General features: G+C 48.0%; 1 protein-coding gene and 1 long non-coding RNA gene across 2 annotated transcripts in view; one reads left to right on the top strand and one right to left on the bottom strand.

The window, feature by feature from the left end:
- LOC102379387 overlaps window positions 1-11,323 on the top strand; it is a 27,322-nt gene extending 15,999 nt beyond the window's left edge. Inside the window, exons 3-8 of the mRNA XM_025192560.1 lie at window positions 2,713-2,810; window positions 2,904-3,017; window positions 4,628-4,747; window positions 7,677-7,709; window positions 10,016-10,102; window positions 11,208-11,323. Of these exons, the coding sequence (XP_025048345.1) occupies window positions 2,713-2,810; window positions 2,904-3,017; window positions 4,628-4,747; window positions 7,677-7,709; window positions 10,016-10,093 (443 nt within the window). The 3' untranslated portion in view covers window positions 10,094-10,102; window positions 11,208-11,323. The remainder of the gene's footprint in view (window positions 1-2,712; window positions 2,811-2,903; window positions 3,018-4,627; window positions 4,748-7,676; window positions 7,710-10,015; window positions 10,103-11,207) is intronic.
- Window positions 7,403-9,709, bottom strand: LOC102379238. Its single transcript, XR_325226.2, has 3 exons — window positions 9,647-9,709; window positions 8,224-8,450; window positions 7,403-7,756 (listed from the first exon to the last, which is right to left on the bottom strand). It is a non-coding gene; the product is annotated as an uncharacterized LOC102379238 (long non-coding RNA).
- Window positions 11,324-14,033: the final 2,710 nt, after the last annotated feature.

Here is a 14,033-nt window from a genome sequence, read left to right as displayed (position 1 = left end):
AAAGGCCATCCATGAGATGGCCTTGCTTGGGGAGATTGGGATCAGCAGCCCCCTTAACAAAACAGAGTGGGATACCATCTCCCAGATCTTGGTGGTCCTCAAGCTCTTCCTTGAGGCCACTAAGACCCTCAGCGCTGCCAATGCCCTCCTTAGCCAGGTGATCCCCATAGTGAGGGAACTTCAGAGCCAAATGGAGAGCTTCCAGGGGATCAGTGTTCCTGGCTAGGGCAAGCCACTGTCACCACATGTCCAGACACTGGTGGGGGGTGTTGAACGAGAGCACCAGGAAACCCTTGATCCTTTGCGGTCCTATGAACTTCACTTCATCAGCCTCCTAGGTACAGAAACTCATGGACTCAATATACGCAGTAGAATTCTGACACACTGCAACCTGCCAGACATCTGACTCCCCACGTACCTGTGCACTTTTACGTGCATTGCTACGTCCCACCCCCCAGCCTGTCCCTCACCCCCTGACGCCTCCATTTCCATTTTCACTGACTGGCTTTCTTGCCTGCATTTCATGCCAGGCCAGCCTCTGACTTCCTTACTATTTCTTCCGTCCAGGACCAGCAGACACACAGACCAAATACAGGTGCTTCCTCAGCCTGACAAAGGGTTTTTCAACTCAAAAGCTTCCTAAGATACATTTCTCTAACTACTATTTCTCTACTAAAAGACACCAGATTGTCTTACCTGTTGTCATTTAAAGTGGTGGACTGGACTGAGACTGTAGGGGAGGAGGCCTCGTTGGGGTACACTGCCATGTTGTGTAGATGCCCCAGTGCCAGTGAGGGTGCACCTTAACACACACACACACACACACACACACACACACACACACACACAGAGTCATACAAGCACCCATGTAATGAGTTTTGCCTATCAGCAGTCTCAGGTGCAGAACCCCCTGCACCTATCTCCCCGACAGCTGGCAGCCTTCATGGCTGCAGCAGGCCTAGCAGCAGTTTTCACCTCCCTGTTCCCTAACACAGACACAGTCGCACAAGCACCCATGTCACAAGTTTTGCCTGTCAGCAGCCTAAGGTGCAGGGTCTCAGAACCCAGAAGCCGCTGCACCTATCTTCTTGAAAGCTGTCAGGCTTCATGGCCTCAGAAGGGGCCACCATCCCTGCAGTTTTCACTCCCCCTATGCCTTAACACACACACAGTGTCACGCATGTCACGAGTTTTGCTTGTCAGCAGTTTTGAGGTACAGTTTCCCAGACACCCCTGCACCTAGCTCCTTGAAACTTGGCAGGCTTCATGCCCTCAGCAGATGGCACCATCTCTGCAGTTTTCATCCAGCTGTGGCTTAATACATACACGTGACACGAGTTTTGCTTTCACAATTTTGAGGTGCAGTTTCCCAGAAACCTCTGCATCTATCTCCTTGAACCTTGGCAGGCTTCATGGGCTCAGAAGGGGCTGCCAGCCCTGCATGTTTTATCCAAATCAGGCAAGAAATGACAAAGTTATAGGCACATTTATAGTTGTTTTGTGGTTCTCCATTATAATCTATGGGCAAAATGTTGAAACAGCGCTGAAACAGCCAAATTTTTTTGACAAAACAAAATGGAACAGTGCTTTGAAATGAAATGAAACTCGAAACAAAACACTGTCCCGTCGAAACAGAATAGTGCCGTTTCGCAAACCCCTGGTGCACATTCCAATAGTTATATTAGTTTTGCTTTGATCTTAAACTGAATAATATAGTGCTCACCCCTTAACACATCAGTAAAGCTTCTAGTTTCTCTTTTACAGGAGAAAAATGTATTGTGTTATATGAGCTGATGTGCCACACCATCCACACCCACCTTTTCAAGGTCCTAGATCTGCTGATGCCAACAACCCCCATGACATTTTTTATACAGATAATGAAGGCAAAGTATCCAAAGCACTAACTAGCCAAAGCACTGAGATTAAAATTATAGCTTTACTTCAACACCCTTTAAACCTTGCAGGTGGAAAGTGATTTTGTAAGGGTCCCCCTCCCCCAGTTGGATTGTCTTCTAGGGCATATCAATTATTATAATATCTTCCTTTTGACGAAAAAGATAAACATTCAGATTAACATGGACTGGAGCTGCTGCTGTTGAATTCCAGTCTCTCTCTAACTGAACTATCCTTAGGTTCTAGCAGTAACACAGCTGTGTTCCTGCAACACTACCTGGGCTAATATAACCTGCTTCTCGGCAAGATTTATTAATCCAGGTGCTAATATTGCCATGATGCTTTTGGTATCTGAACTATCAGTACCTCTGAACAAGCTACCTTGGATATTGTTTGTATGATAGATAACAGCACACAAACTTATCGGCATCTCTAAGCTTGGACAAACCAGCCTGTTTAAAACATTGCTTTTAGGTACCATTTTGGTCATGGTATCACAGTAGTGATGCAAAAGAAGCAGATTTGTTTGGCTAAATTATTCTCATTAAACAGAAGGCAAAAAGTGAATGTAATGGTGTCATTATATTGCAAGTAAAACCAGCTTGAAAGAGAATGCTGAAGTGCCAGAAACACTGTGCAGTATGCCAGGTGAGAGACTGAATGTCCTTTAACAATTTCACAGCTTTTATCCCAGTAAGCCGGATATATCACATGTTTTATATTGGTTTTGTAGTGGTGTCATTCACCATGAGGTCCCATGGTTTGTAATAGGAGAGTTATGTGGAATTGTCTTCCTAACATTTACCTCTGATCTCCCAGCTGTTGTTTCAGGAGGGAAGTATGGCATTCATCTGTGGTCGGAACCTGGTGGGCCTCATCCCAGCTCAAACTGTCATGACAATACTGGCCCAAAGCAGGTACTGTATTGTCCCCCTCTGCCTTTAATACACTTTTGTCTATGAGTGTGTGTGAAAATGGTACCATAATTATGTTGTTGTGTTCCACTGCAGATGCCTGGTAGATCCTCAACTGTTACAAGAATCCATCTCGGCTGTTCACCTACATACAAAACGATGTATAGAGTTGGGAGGCAGCTGCCCAAACTATCAAGCATGAACCATCAGGTGAGAGGGAATGAAAGCAGGAAAAAGAGCATGTGTATGCAAAGTATAATCCACATCTAGAATCATAGAAGAGTAGGGCTAGAAGCACTACAAAGGGGCATTGGTGTAATCCCTGTGCGTGCACTGGTGCATTCCAGTGCATGTTAAGTAAGCAGCAGTGCACAGCTGTATTGGCTCAGGACCAGAGCAGGGAGTAGACTGTTGCAGAGGCAGAGTTTAGCTCATGCTTTCACCAGAAAGGAAGAAGTCTGCGTCAGCCTGTTTTCTGCCACAGATTGTTTACTGTTCCGTGCCAATTCCAGTGCACTGCTAGCACTGTGAGGAAAGCCAAAGCACCTGCCATTCTCCACCCACATTTGTGGGAGGGAAAGTAGCAGCCTTCCAGCAGCAGTAGTTGCTTCCCACATACTCAGGGGCTGGCAGGGAATACAGGGGCATCTTGTTGCCCTACATGGTCATCTCGCTGAGCTCCTGGCTCAGGTCTTAGGGGCTCTGTCTGTCTCTCATACTTTTCTGAAGTTCCTGCATCTTTTAGACATGCACAGAAAACCAGAGAAGGAGGGTGGGATGGAGAGAAGTGGGAGCCTGGTTTTACTGATGACAGAATGCAGAGGACAGAGAGGGATCTGGGATGGAGATGTTCCTGCTTTCCCAGACGCAGTAGCCAGGAAGAGGAGAGGTGCCCCTAGGCATGGAGCACTCTCGGACCTTAGGCTGCCTTGTTTTATTTGCACAGATTGGCACTACTGTCATCCAAATGAGAAAGTCGGTGGCCCACGACCTTGCTGGCTTACCAGACTAGCCTAGCCACACTTCCATGGTGGTGATCAGTGTCCAGCAGCAGCAACCCCTCCTCCCAATTTCTGCTTCCCAAACCTGGGGGAAAGGATGGTGCTGCCTGGAGATGTGGGCAAGCAGCTTTGCCCCTTCCCTTTACCCACTCCCACATCCACTGATGCTAGCCCAAGGGCAGGAAGGGCAAGCACCTCCCTCACACATGCAGATATACATGTGTGGGTGCTGAACCCTCCTGCACTCTGCCTGGAGCTTCTCACCCCCCTGCTCATGCTGCACCACCCACTGTCCCTCTGACAAGCCCATGCGGTCCTCCCACTTGCTCTACTCTGCACACAAATACCTGCCCCCTTGCCAATGAGATCTCTCTCTTGCTACCACTGCCTGGACTGCAGTACATCTAACTAACCCAGAGCTCACTGGTCCAAAACTGCTTTTAGGCTTCTACAAGGCACAGGAGATCACTGTGCTTGGCTGCTTTGCCCCAGGAAGAGAAGCAGCATTGCACACAGGCAATCAGAGGTGGCTTTCTTCCAAGGGCACTAAAAATGAACATCACTCAGTAATCTAGATTTCAATATTCCAAGCTGACCCACTGTTTAGACCTGACACACCTGAAAGCACTGCCACCTTGCTCCATCTTCCACCTGACTGGCCTCCCCTGACAACTATTCCCAGACCCTGCTCTCTCCCCCATGCCATTCCTGCAGTGCACATGAGGATTTTCTTCTGTTCTCATAACCTACTTTGGGAGGGCTCTGGAACCATGGGGCCTCCTGTCCCTTTTACTAACACTCAATGCATCTCCTCTGCAGTTGCCCAGAAGACAGGCTCCTCAAGACCACCGTCAAGTGAAACGAGCCCAGACTAATGTGTTGAGGGAGATGGCTACAAGTGTTTTATCTCCAGTTAAACCATTCTCTGCTCCTTACCAGGTAAGGGGGACTCAGTGGGGAATCTAAGAGCAGTCGTTCCGCTGCAGAATGTCACTACCTCACACTGTCAACCGGTACACCCACTGCAGTGTGCAAAGCCCCTCCAGATCTTACATTTATTGTGGGGTGCATGTATGGCAGAATGCTATCTCTGTCTCTCCCCAAACTCTGCTATTAGGTGGATGCCTAATCTTACAATTTGGTTACCATGGTCACTGCAGAGGGCAGACACCTCTGGCCCCATCAGCTTCAGTTAACCCTGAGTTGTAACCTGAGCTGGATACATTCCAGAGGGAGGGGGGAAACCTGCTTCCTCTGCCTATGTGACTGGCCTCAGACACCTGGGTGGGGGCTTAAACTCCCTACTGTTTTAAGCAATGTCATCATGATGGGGAGGGAGCTAGAGACCCTGCCAGTCTATCTAGCAACCAGTAATGCATTTCAAATTGGTTGGCTGGCAGCCAACAATTGCTGGCCTAAATTGGATCAGGTAAATGAGGTCATATATATGTTAAGGACTGCCCAGAAGGCAGGGCAGCAGAGCAGCCATGATGAGAACTCTCAGAGAAGCTAGACCATCTGAAACTCGCTCCCTCTCTTGAAACTCATGTTCAATGAACTGCCTGCCTCTGGATGATACTTGTGAGTAAGCTACTTGAGATCTAACTAGATATATAGCTTGCAGTAACACAGATGGGTAATCAAAGGCTACTATGCCACTGTTTACTGTAAGGTATTTCTCTGATACTGCTCTACCCTGTGCCCTATAGCAAACGTACTCCTTGTAACCAATAAAGTTCTCCTCTGTACCTAGTGTGGGAGACTTATTGGGAGAGGGTCTAGATTATGCCTTGGGGTCTCCTTCCTTCTGCTAAGAGAGACCACTATTTGTGCCTCAGAGTGAGGGAAGTACCCCAAGTTCTTGCAGTGGGTCAGGTACCCTCAAGGACTACTAATCCTGTGTTTCCTAGAGGCCCAAGATAAGTCCAAACCCTGGGTGGTGGCAGCATTACTCCCAGGTTTGCAGGTGTGCTTCAGGAAGGGGGTTGGCTGGAAGTGAGGTGCCTCCAGGCAGGCACTCCAAGCATGGAAGTTGGTCGGGTTCAGTGAGGTGGGTGGCTCAATGCAGGAGCACCCCTTACTGGCCCACCACAGCATGCAAGATTCCCGCAATAAATGGTAACATGCCAGACAGTAAAGGAAGTTGTCCAGAGAAAGAAATGGCCAATCTGCCACAGATATAGTGCATCCATGACAAAGTTGCTGACTCAAATGGGGAGAGCAGCTGGCTCCTTCACAGCCTGCCCAGCATGAGCTGTCATGGAGGCTTGCAAGCTGCCCTGCCTGCACTGCAACCCAGCAGCAACGGAGACAGGACTGCCAGGGCAGAGGCTACCTGGTGGAAGAAATCTTTCTTTCCTGCTCTCAGGCAGCCTGAGACCCAAAACCCTTACATGGCTCCCAACCTTCTTGGAGGCCCTTTAAAGTTCTGGGCACCCAAGAAGTATGGTGCTGGCAAGACCTGCTCCCTGGTGCTGGCCTGCCCATGCTCTCTTTAAAGGCCTGGGTACCTGGGGAGGCATCCATAACAGTCCCAGTACCTGCAGAGCTGGCCCTCACCTCACAGGGTGCCCAGGAACAGCCCTGCTTGGGTGGTAAGGCTAAGGGGATTCCCTGCAAATGGTGGCAGAGGCTGTTGTGGGGTCTGTACCCTCCCCCCCAGTGGCTCCTGTTGTGCTTTCAAGGAGACCTATTCATGCTTGCCCCCAGTGCAAGTGGCAACAACTGGTTGGGGGCACAGCCCTGGGATCAGACTCATGGACAACCCTATTACCATTGCTGTATAATGGCAAAGTTGCCAGAGCTGTGCAGGTGGCAGCAGGGGCTTATTGGGGTGTAGGCTGCCTAACAAGGGTGATGGGCCACCAGCAACCCTGACAATGTAAAGGATTGCTGTAGCTCCAACTCCAGTAGTCCATTAAACACAGGGAACTCTAATAGGCTCCCAGGCAATGCCAGATCAACTCCAGCTGGGTATAGAGCAGCTCTTTATTGCTCCCTGGCTGGAGAGTGTGGCTCTGTGGCAACTCTACACTCTAGCCAGGGGGAGTTTGAGTGTGTGGCTGCCTATAGCACTTCATTTTCGTAGTGCTATACTTCTTGTAGTACTAGCAAAATAACCTCTGCAGGGGGCCTACATGAGCAAGTTTAGCAAGCAAGCAAACCCAGGGCAGGACACCTCACATTCTGCTTTGATCAATGGAGTTTTAATTGGTAGCTAATGCCATTAGTAAATGCTCCTTGACATTTTCTGTACCATGTGGTTCTTGTGAAAGGAAAAAGGTTTGAGGTGCTGACTAGTTTTTATGACAGGCTCCCAGATACAATCTGTGAATTCACTAGCCTTTCACCAACACAGTGTTACTGATAAATAATGGAAGTCAAAGTTTTATTATATTGGTACATAGAAGTAGGTTATAGAATCCTTTCCTGTCTTCTGTCTACCTGCATACTAGATAGGATCCTATGGTCTGTCAAATAGTAGTGATCAGATGGGAGGATCAGGGTGACCCATTCTGGCATTAAAATCTGGACATCAAACTTCCACCTTTCAAATGCCTCTTGGAGTCTATTCCTACATGGCACAGCCTGTCTTGTAGCAGGGCCCAGGGAAGAGCATAGGGATTGTGCCAGTAAGAGGCCTTCCTTTAGCTTCATCTTCTGGCACAATGCATATCCCATACTTGCCTTCATCTGGGAGGAAACTCCTTTTCCTGTTTCAGTGTTACTGTAACATTCTTAAGAAAGGTAGTTGGACTCTGTTCCATCTTCTCCTTAGAGTCTGTAGTGCTCTTAGGTTTTTCTCTGCTTAATGACAATTCTCTTCCTGTGTCCTATTCTTTTCCTGCCCATTCCCCCAAATGACCAGCTTTTCTCCAGCTTTGTGGATGATTTGGAGAAGGTAAGGAAAGGCAAGGCAAGGCTCCTTAAAGTCCCTTAAGGATTTACCTGAAACAAAAGATGAATGCTATGTTTAAGGACCCCCAACAGCCCTTGGTAAAATTACTATGCACCATTGGGAGCTTTTTAACTTGGGAGCTGTAGGATTTCCTAATGGTGGTAAAATGACATCCCTCTCTTGTACTTGTTTGGGAAGTTGAAGGGGCAACACACTGTTGAGCAGCGCAGCCCATTCCTCAGAGCAGGCTAGCAGCTCTCCTCACCCACACATTAGGGAAGGGGTTAGTGGCATAACCTTCCTCTCTGTGGTGAGGTAGATGTGCTATTAGTGTATCCTTTCTTGGGAGTGGAGGGAAGATAAGCAGTGAACTCCTTTCCTAGGAAGAAGTTCAGTGCTGTGCCCTCTTTTTGTGGGTGAGGTTAGCTGTCCCACTGCATGTGGGTGGAGGGGGATTAGCAGCACATTCCTGTACCCATGGTTCCCATCTGAGGACTGCAAATAGCAGATTCATGACCTTCAGAGGCTGAAAAATCCCGCACATTCTTCCCATCTCCTCTGTGTCTGCGATTCCCTGTTCTTTTTCAGGGGTGGGGCATATGTCTCCTATTTGATTCCTTCACACTTCATCTGAACCAGCAGCTCCCTAGATTTTCCACATGCTCCTGCCCTTTCTAGTTGATCTCAGATGTCTTGCTTTCTTCTGAGGTCCTCAGGGCAGTACTGAATCTAACTCCATTTGAACTAAGAAAGGGAACAGGAATATACTTTCTATAACAATGGCACAATATGAAACTGCAACAAAGCTTAAATATTTATTTGAAGAGGTAGTTGATGCAAAACATTTGAGACCTGTTTAGAAAGGTGTCTCTCTTTTAGTTCAATATTTCCCATGCAAAACCAACAGTAAAAAAAACCTGTCAAGTTTCTGAAAACAAATTTGGAAACGTTTTCTTTGATTTTGGTACCAGTTTGTTTTCTGACATTCAAAACTGTGACGGGGCAAGCTCGGGGCTGGGTCTCGAGTCAGCCCACCCACCTGTCTATGGGGCAATCTCACCTGCCATGACTTTGTTGTTCCTTAACTGGTGGTATAATATGGGAGGCTGCCCATTACACACCCTGGTGCCAGCAGGTGCTATCCACAGCTCTGAGCCTTCCCTGCGCTGCAGCCCATGCCTTGTAGATAGCATCCAGGATGACATTATTCTCCCGGCCTAAAGCCAGGCCAACTTAGTTCTTAGTCAGGCCTTATTCATACATGCACTCATACCACCCCCCTCTCTCACAGGGTCTCTTGTCTGCTGCACAATACTGTGCCCCCTTCACTCTGCCCTGCTCCCTTGAGTGACCCTGTAGGCCATCAGGCTTATCCATCTCATGCCTCAGGTGGCGACATGCAGTCTGTTGGGCCTCTCTCATGACCCTCACTTGGGTAGTGGGCAGCCCATTCACAACACAGGGGGCTAACTCCACCCTAGCCCCTCACCGGGCTTCTTACATCCAACAACTTGATCTTCAGGGGGTTTGCCCATGTGCTGCCCTTCAGGCTATGCCACAGCTCTACTCAGCACACCACCTTGGGCTGCCCTTCAGGCTGACCCTCACCCCTACTCAGCCCTCATCAGGGCCCTCACTACCACCCCCTCTCTGCGGTTATACATCTAACCCCTCCCTGGGGCCTCAAGGGTCTTAGTTCCCTGTGGGGGCTCAGGTAGCCTCAACCATGCCTGGCCCTCTTATACCCACAGTGTTGTGGGAAGTAGGGGTTATTGAGGGGCCCTGACCCACCTTTCACCTGGGGGGGGGAGGGGTTGAGTGGTCCTGGTATTTGACTGGGCCTGCTATGCCACCAGCAGTCCCATGGAGCTTCCCTACCCCAGCAGGGTTCCGTTTTAGGTCATGCCCAGGACCAGGAGCCTCCTAGCTCCTACCTTTACCTTCAGGATGTTATGAACCTCAGCTCAGCCAGGTGATGTTGCTCCCTCAGTTGCAAACAATACACTCCTGGCTCTACCTGGCTGGCCTTGGTTTTAAAATGGCCACACTAATCAAGCACCTGCCAGGTGCCTGCTCCAGCCCTTAAAGTGGCAAGCACCCAAAGGTACACTGCCACAAAAACCCAATAATTTTTTGGGGGGGGAAGAGTGTTCTGGCTTCTCATTAAAAATGGGAAAATTTTAATCTAAATGAACATCTCTTGTGAAAATTTTCATTTTGAGCTAAAAAGTTATTCTGGGGATCCAAAAATGTTTTAGTATAAACTTTTCAACCATATTTAATTCTAAGATATTCTTATTTTCTCCCAGCAATTTCCACCCCTCCCACCGAGAAGGCTGTATGTGAAACCATCATCACTGCATCCAATCAATGTCAGTCTATTATGAGCCCCCCATGTGAGTGCACTTGCTTCCTAATTGTAGATTTCTTATTATTATAGAGACTTGGTACTTTTCAAACTTTAAAAGCTTGGGTGAGGAGAATGTTCCTGGTATCAGGGTTCCTACATCATGAAAAACACTAGGATCGATGGGAGGCCACTGAATATCAAATACTGGATTTGTTTACGTTAGACACTTTACTACGCAGTAGACTAATCTACTGCACAGTACGGCATCACCCTTTAACCACGTGCAGCAGCTACTGTGCAGTAAAGAAGGCTGTGTGGTTTTCTACTACCTGTAAATACAGGTAGTAAATTAACTGTGAATGAACTACTGCTCATGTAGACAGCTGACTGGGAGCAAATTACTGTCAGTCAGCCCAGGCAGCAGGGGGTGAGGGAACTGTTCCCTTCCCAGCAGTTGTCTGCACATTAAATTGCATGTGTAGACCCACTGGAGCTCTCCATGGATTTTGCAATTCTGTCTGGATGGGGGTCTGCTTGTGAAACAGCCCATATATCTGGACTGATGCTTGGGCATACAAGGACATGTTTGTCCCAGAAGTTGTGAAAGCAATACTGTTTAAACACACCCTGTCCCCCCCACCTTCCTTCCCTTGCCTTGAGTTATGAATATTTTAGCTTTTCCCCATCTCTTGTGATCTGCATTAGCACATGGAGAAAATAGAGAATAAAAACAAGGAGATTAAAAGAGTGAATGCTGAGTTCATGTGTGTGACAGCCCCATTTTGCTCTCAGTAGCTAGCGGCAGATGCATCACACACTGCTCAGACAACCAAGTCAAAATGGTGCTGAGAAGCCAAAGAGCCCAGCCCCACAGTCTTCTGTAGCTCATCACTGCCGGGCTGACTCACTGCTGTTCAGGCAGAGCTGCACTGATTGCTTGTTCTCCTGGCAAGGCTGCATCTTTTGCATTTTCCTGTGCTGTTTGCTGGGTCAATTAAGAAAGGTGGGCAAGTGTAAGAGGTGGGGAAATGATAAGCAGCATAAAAGTAGGAAGAAGAAGCAGACAGAGGAAAGTAGCTCATGGGAAAAGCTGGGAGGAGGGAAGGTAGAGGAACTTGCTATTTGAACACAACCTCTGGTTCATTTGACAGGCTGAAGCAATGGAACCTCCTCCAAGAAGGGTAAAAGGAAGAAATCATGACAGGGAATCATCACATGTTTCCCCAGAATCTGCCTTCTGCAACATATGGAGAAGAGAGCAGCACATCACCCACCATTGTGATGCTGCCACTACTAGCATGGAATTATTTTTTGTATTTAGTTTTTTAATTTATTTAGTTGAATAAAGTAGTGGTTGGAAATACTGTTTTATTTGTCCTGAAACTACTGCCAAATTCAGGTCAACTTTGGCAAAGAACTGGTGTCTGACAAATAACCAAAACCAACCAAAGGTTGGTCCCCTCACTACGAAGTCCAGAAGTTAGAACACTCACCTGGGAAGTAGCTTGAACCTGGGTCTCCTATCACATGACCTCATTCAGAAAAGGGATTTGAACAGATGTATTCTCTCTCTCTCTCTCAAGAAACTGTCCTGATTACCAGGCTGCAGGTATTCTGAGGTGGTATTATAAGTTTAGATGAAGGCCCTGGGCCCAGTTGGTCCCAATCAAACAATCAGGAAACTCCTGGGACCCTGAGGCTGTAGGAAACAACTCCCACCCATTTTCAGCCTTTAAAAGCAAGCCACAGACAGCTAGGCAAAAGCTGTGATGCTTGTTTATGACCCCTTCATAGTCCCTTGACTCTGCTTACTTGAAACTCTGATTTAGACTCCTGGCTTACCTTGACTGAGGCTCTGATGAGTGGCTTACTGTGACCCCAGCTTGATTCCTGGCTCCTTGTAGACCCAGTTCAGATTTTACCCGCTGAACCAGATGACCTTTCCTATATGTCCATGCTCTGGTTCTTAACAGGCTGTCATTCCCCTTTGTACACAATATTTACACGTTCCTTGAGATGCTGGGAAACCAGGTGCTGTCAACCTCAAGTGAGAGTCCAAACCACTGCCCTGCTGTAGTCATTTCCATGCACTGTCACCTTCTAAGAGGTGCAGCAAACTCTGGGATGTCACATGGGTGTGACTAGAACCCTGATCAGGACCATGCAGGTAGTTTAACACACACAGATCCAGGAATGGAGCTGTTGGAAAGTGGAAAAGTATCTAATAACAAGTTATACTCCAATGTTTCTAGAATGCAAATGAATTGTGACCAGGGCAGTTTTGAACAACCTTACCCACACTTCCAAAACTGTCCATCATATGCCTCTATGCAATTCCCAAAGCACCTTGGTTTGGTCCTTACAGGCCCCAAAATCATGAGATTGGTTTAGAAGTGACTTTAAAAACCCACAAAACCATAGTTGGGTTACATGTTTAAATTCAGCTACAATATGCTTATATGTCTTTTGACTCCTTAACCTTCTTGAGCATCTTGCCAGTGCCTCCAATACTTCACTATCAGTCATTTAAGATTCTTACCTAGAGGTAGAAACATTCTTCAGGGTTCTGTAATAAAAAAGACACTACCACGAATGGATAACAGATAGAAAACTTGAAGAAGAAAGGGTAGTTTAAATAGCAGAACATCAAAACCATTCAGAAGCAGAGAGGGTCATTAACTCTTATGGAATGAAGAGACATTAGCAGAAATCAGGTAGATGATAATGAGCCACAAATTCAGTTGACTCCCTCACTGCTACCTGACTAGAAATGTTGTTGTCTCTCCCAGGCAGTTGGTTTTAAAATTTGGGTACAGCAGGAATCAAAGGCGAATCAGAGGTGGAGTGGGATGCAACTGAACTACTGCATCCCCACTAGACCCACCCCCATTTGGAGCAGCTGATGGGGTGTTTCTATTTTCACATCTGATGCAGTCCCGTTTGGAAAGCAAGAGTGAAAGATAACTCTTTAGCTTGTTACCCCCAGTCCTTGAGGAAGCCATGTAAGACAGTGGTGCCCAACCTTTCCACACTGTGGGCCGGATGGCCCATGCCAAGTCCCTGTGCAGGCCCAGTCTGGCCAATGAGCCCTATCTGGGTGCAGGTGGTTGCGCAGCCTGACCTTAATCCATCCATCTGCCCAGGGTGGGGTGGAGCAGCCCCAATCCAGATGTTGGGGGAGGGTATGGAAGCCACCCAGTCCCAATCTGAAGAGCACTCAGGGAGTGGAGATCTCAAATTTCCTGCAGGTCCTGGGACAGTGGGGCTGAGTTACTGCAGTGCCTTCCTTTAGTTTGAACCAAAGGCCCTGGGCTCTGGAAGGACACAGGCACCTAGCTGGGGTGGTCCACCAATATTTACCGTGGAAACTGAAACCCTGGGGGTAGGGGAGAGTTTGCTAGAACAGTGGTTTTCAACCTGGGTGCTGGTGAACCTTGGGGTGCTGGGAGATCTTCTGAACGCTGCCACAAGGTGTCAGAAGATAAGTAAGGAGATAAGCAAGGTGAAGCAGACAAGTGCAGGCTCAGCCTCCTCGCTGCTTGGCTGTTTCCCCACCCCCACTGCCTGGACCCTCTGCAAGGAGTTAAGCACACTAATAAGTAAGTTAGTTCTTGAAATGGGATGTTTTTCAATTCACAGAAGTTATGGAAGGGTGCCTCAAGTGAAATAAGGGGTGCCTTGAGTCAAAGGAGGTTGAGAACCACTGCTCTACAGCCTATAGATTCTGTGCGACTTGCCAAAACCACCTACAGGTTTCCCTTGATTTATGCAGGTTCTTTATATGAGAATTCACTCTTATGCAATCAGCATAGACACCTTCCCCTCCACCCAAGCAGGTAAGTCTGTGGGGGGAGGGGAAAGGGCCATGGCCCCACTCACCCCAGCCCTGGCTGCAGCAGCCCCGGGAGCAGCCAGCACCAGCTGCCTGCAGCTGCTGGGCTGCACCGTGTTTCCCGTCCCCCCCACACCTGGGCTCT

The sequence above is a fragment of the Alligator sinensis genome, unplaced genomic scaffold (assembly GCF_000455745.1).
Source record: "Alligator sinensis unplaced genomic scaffold, ASM45574v1 scaffold1181_1, whole genome shotgun sequence".
In the NCBI taxonomy this organism is placed as follows: domain Eukaryota; kingdom Metazoa; phylum Chordata; order Crocodylia; family Alligatoridae; genus Alligator; species Alligator sinensis.
Note: the sequence above shows the minus strand (reverse complement) of the source record. Positions and strands in the feature narration are given on the sequence as shown.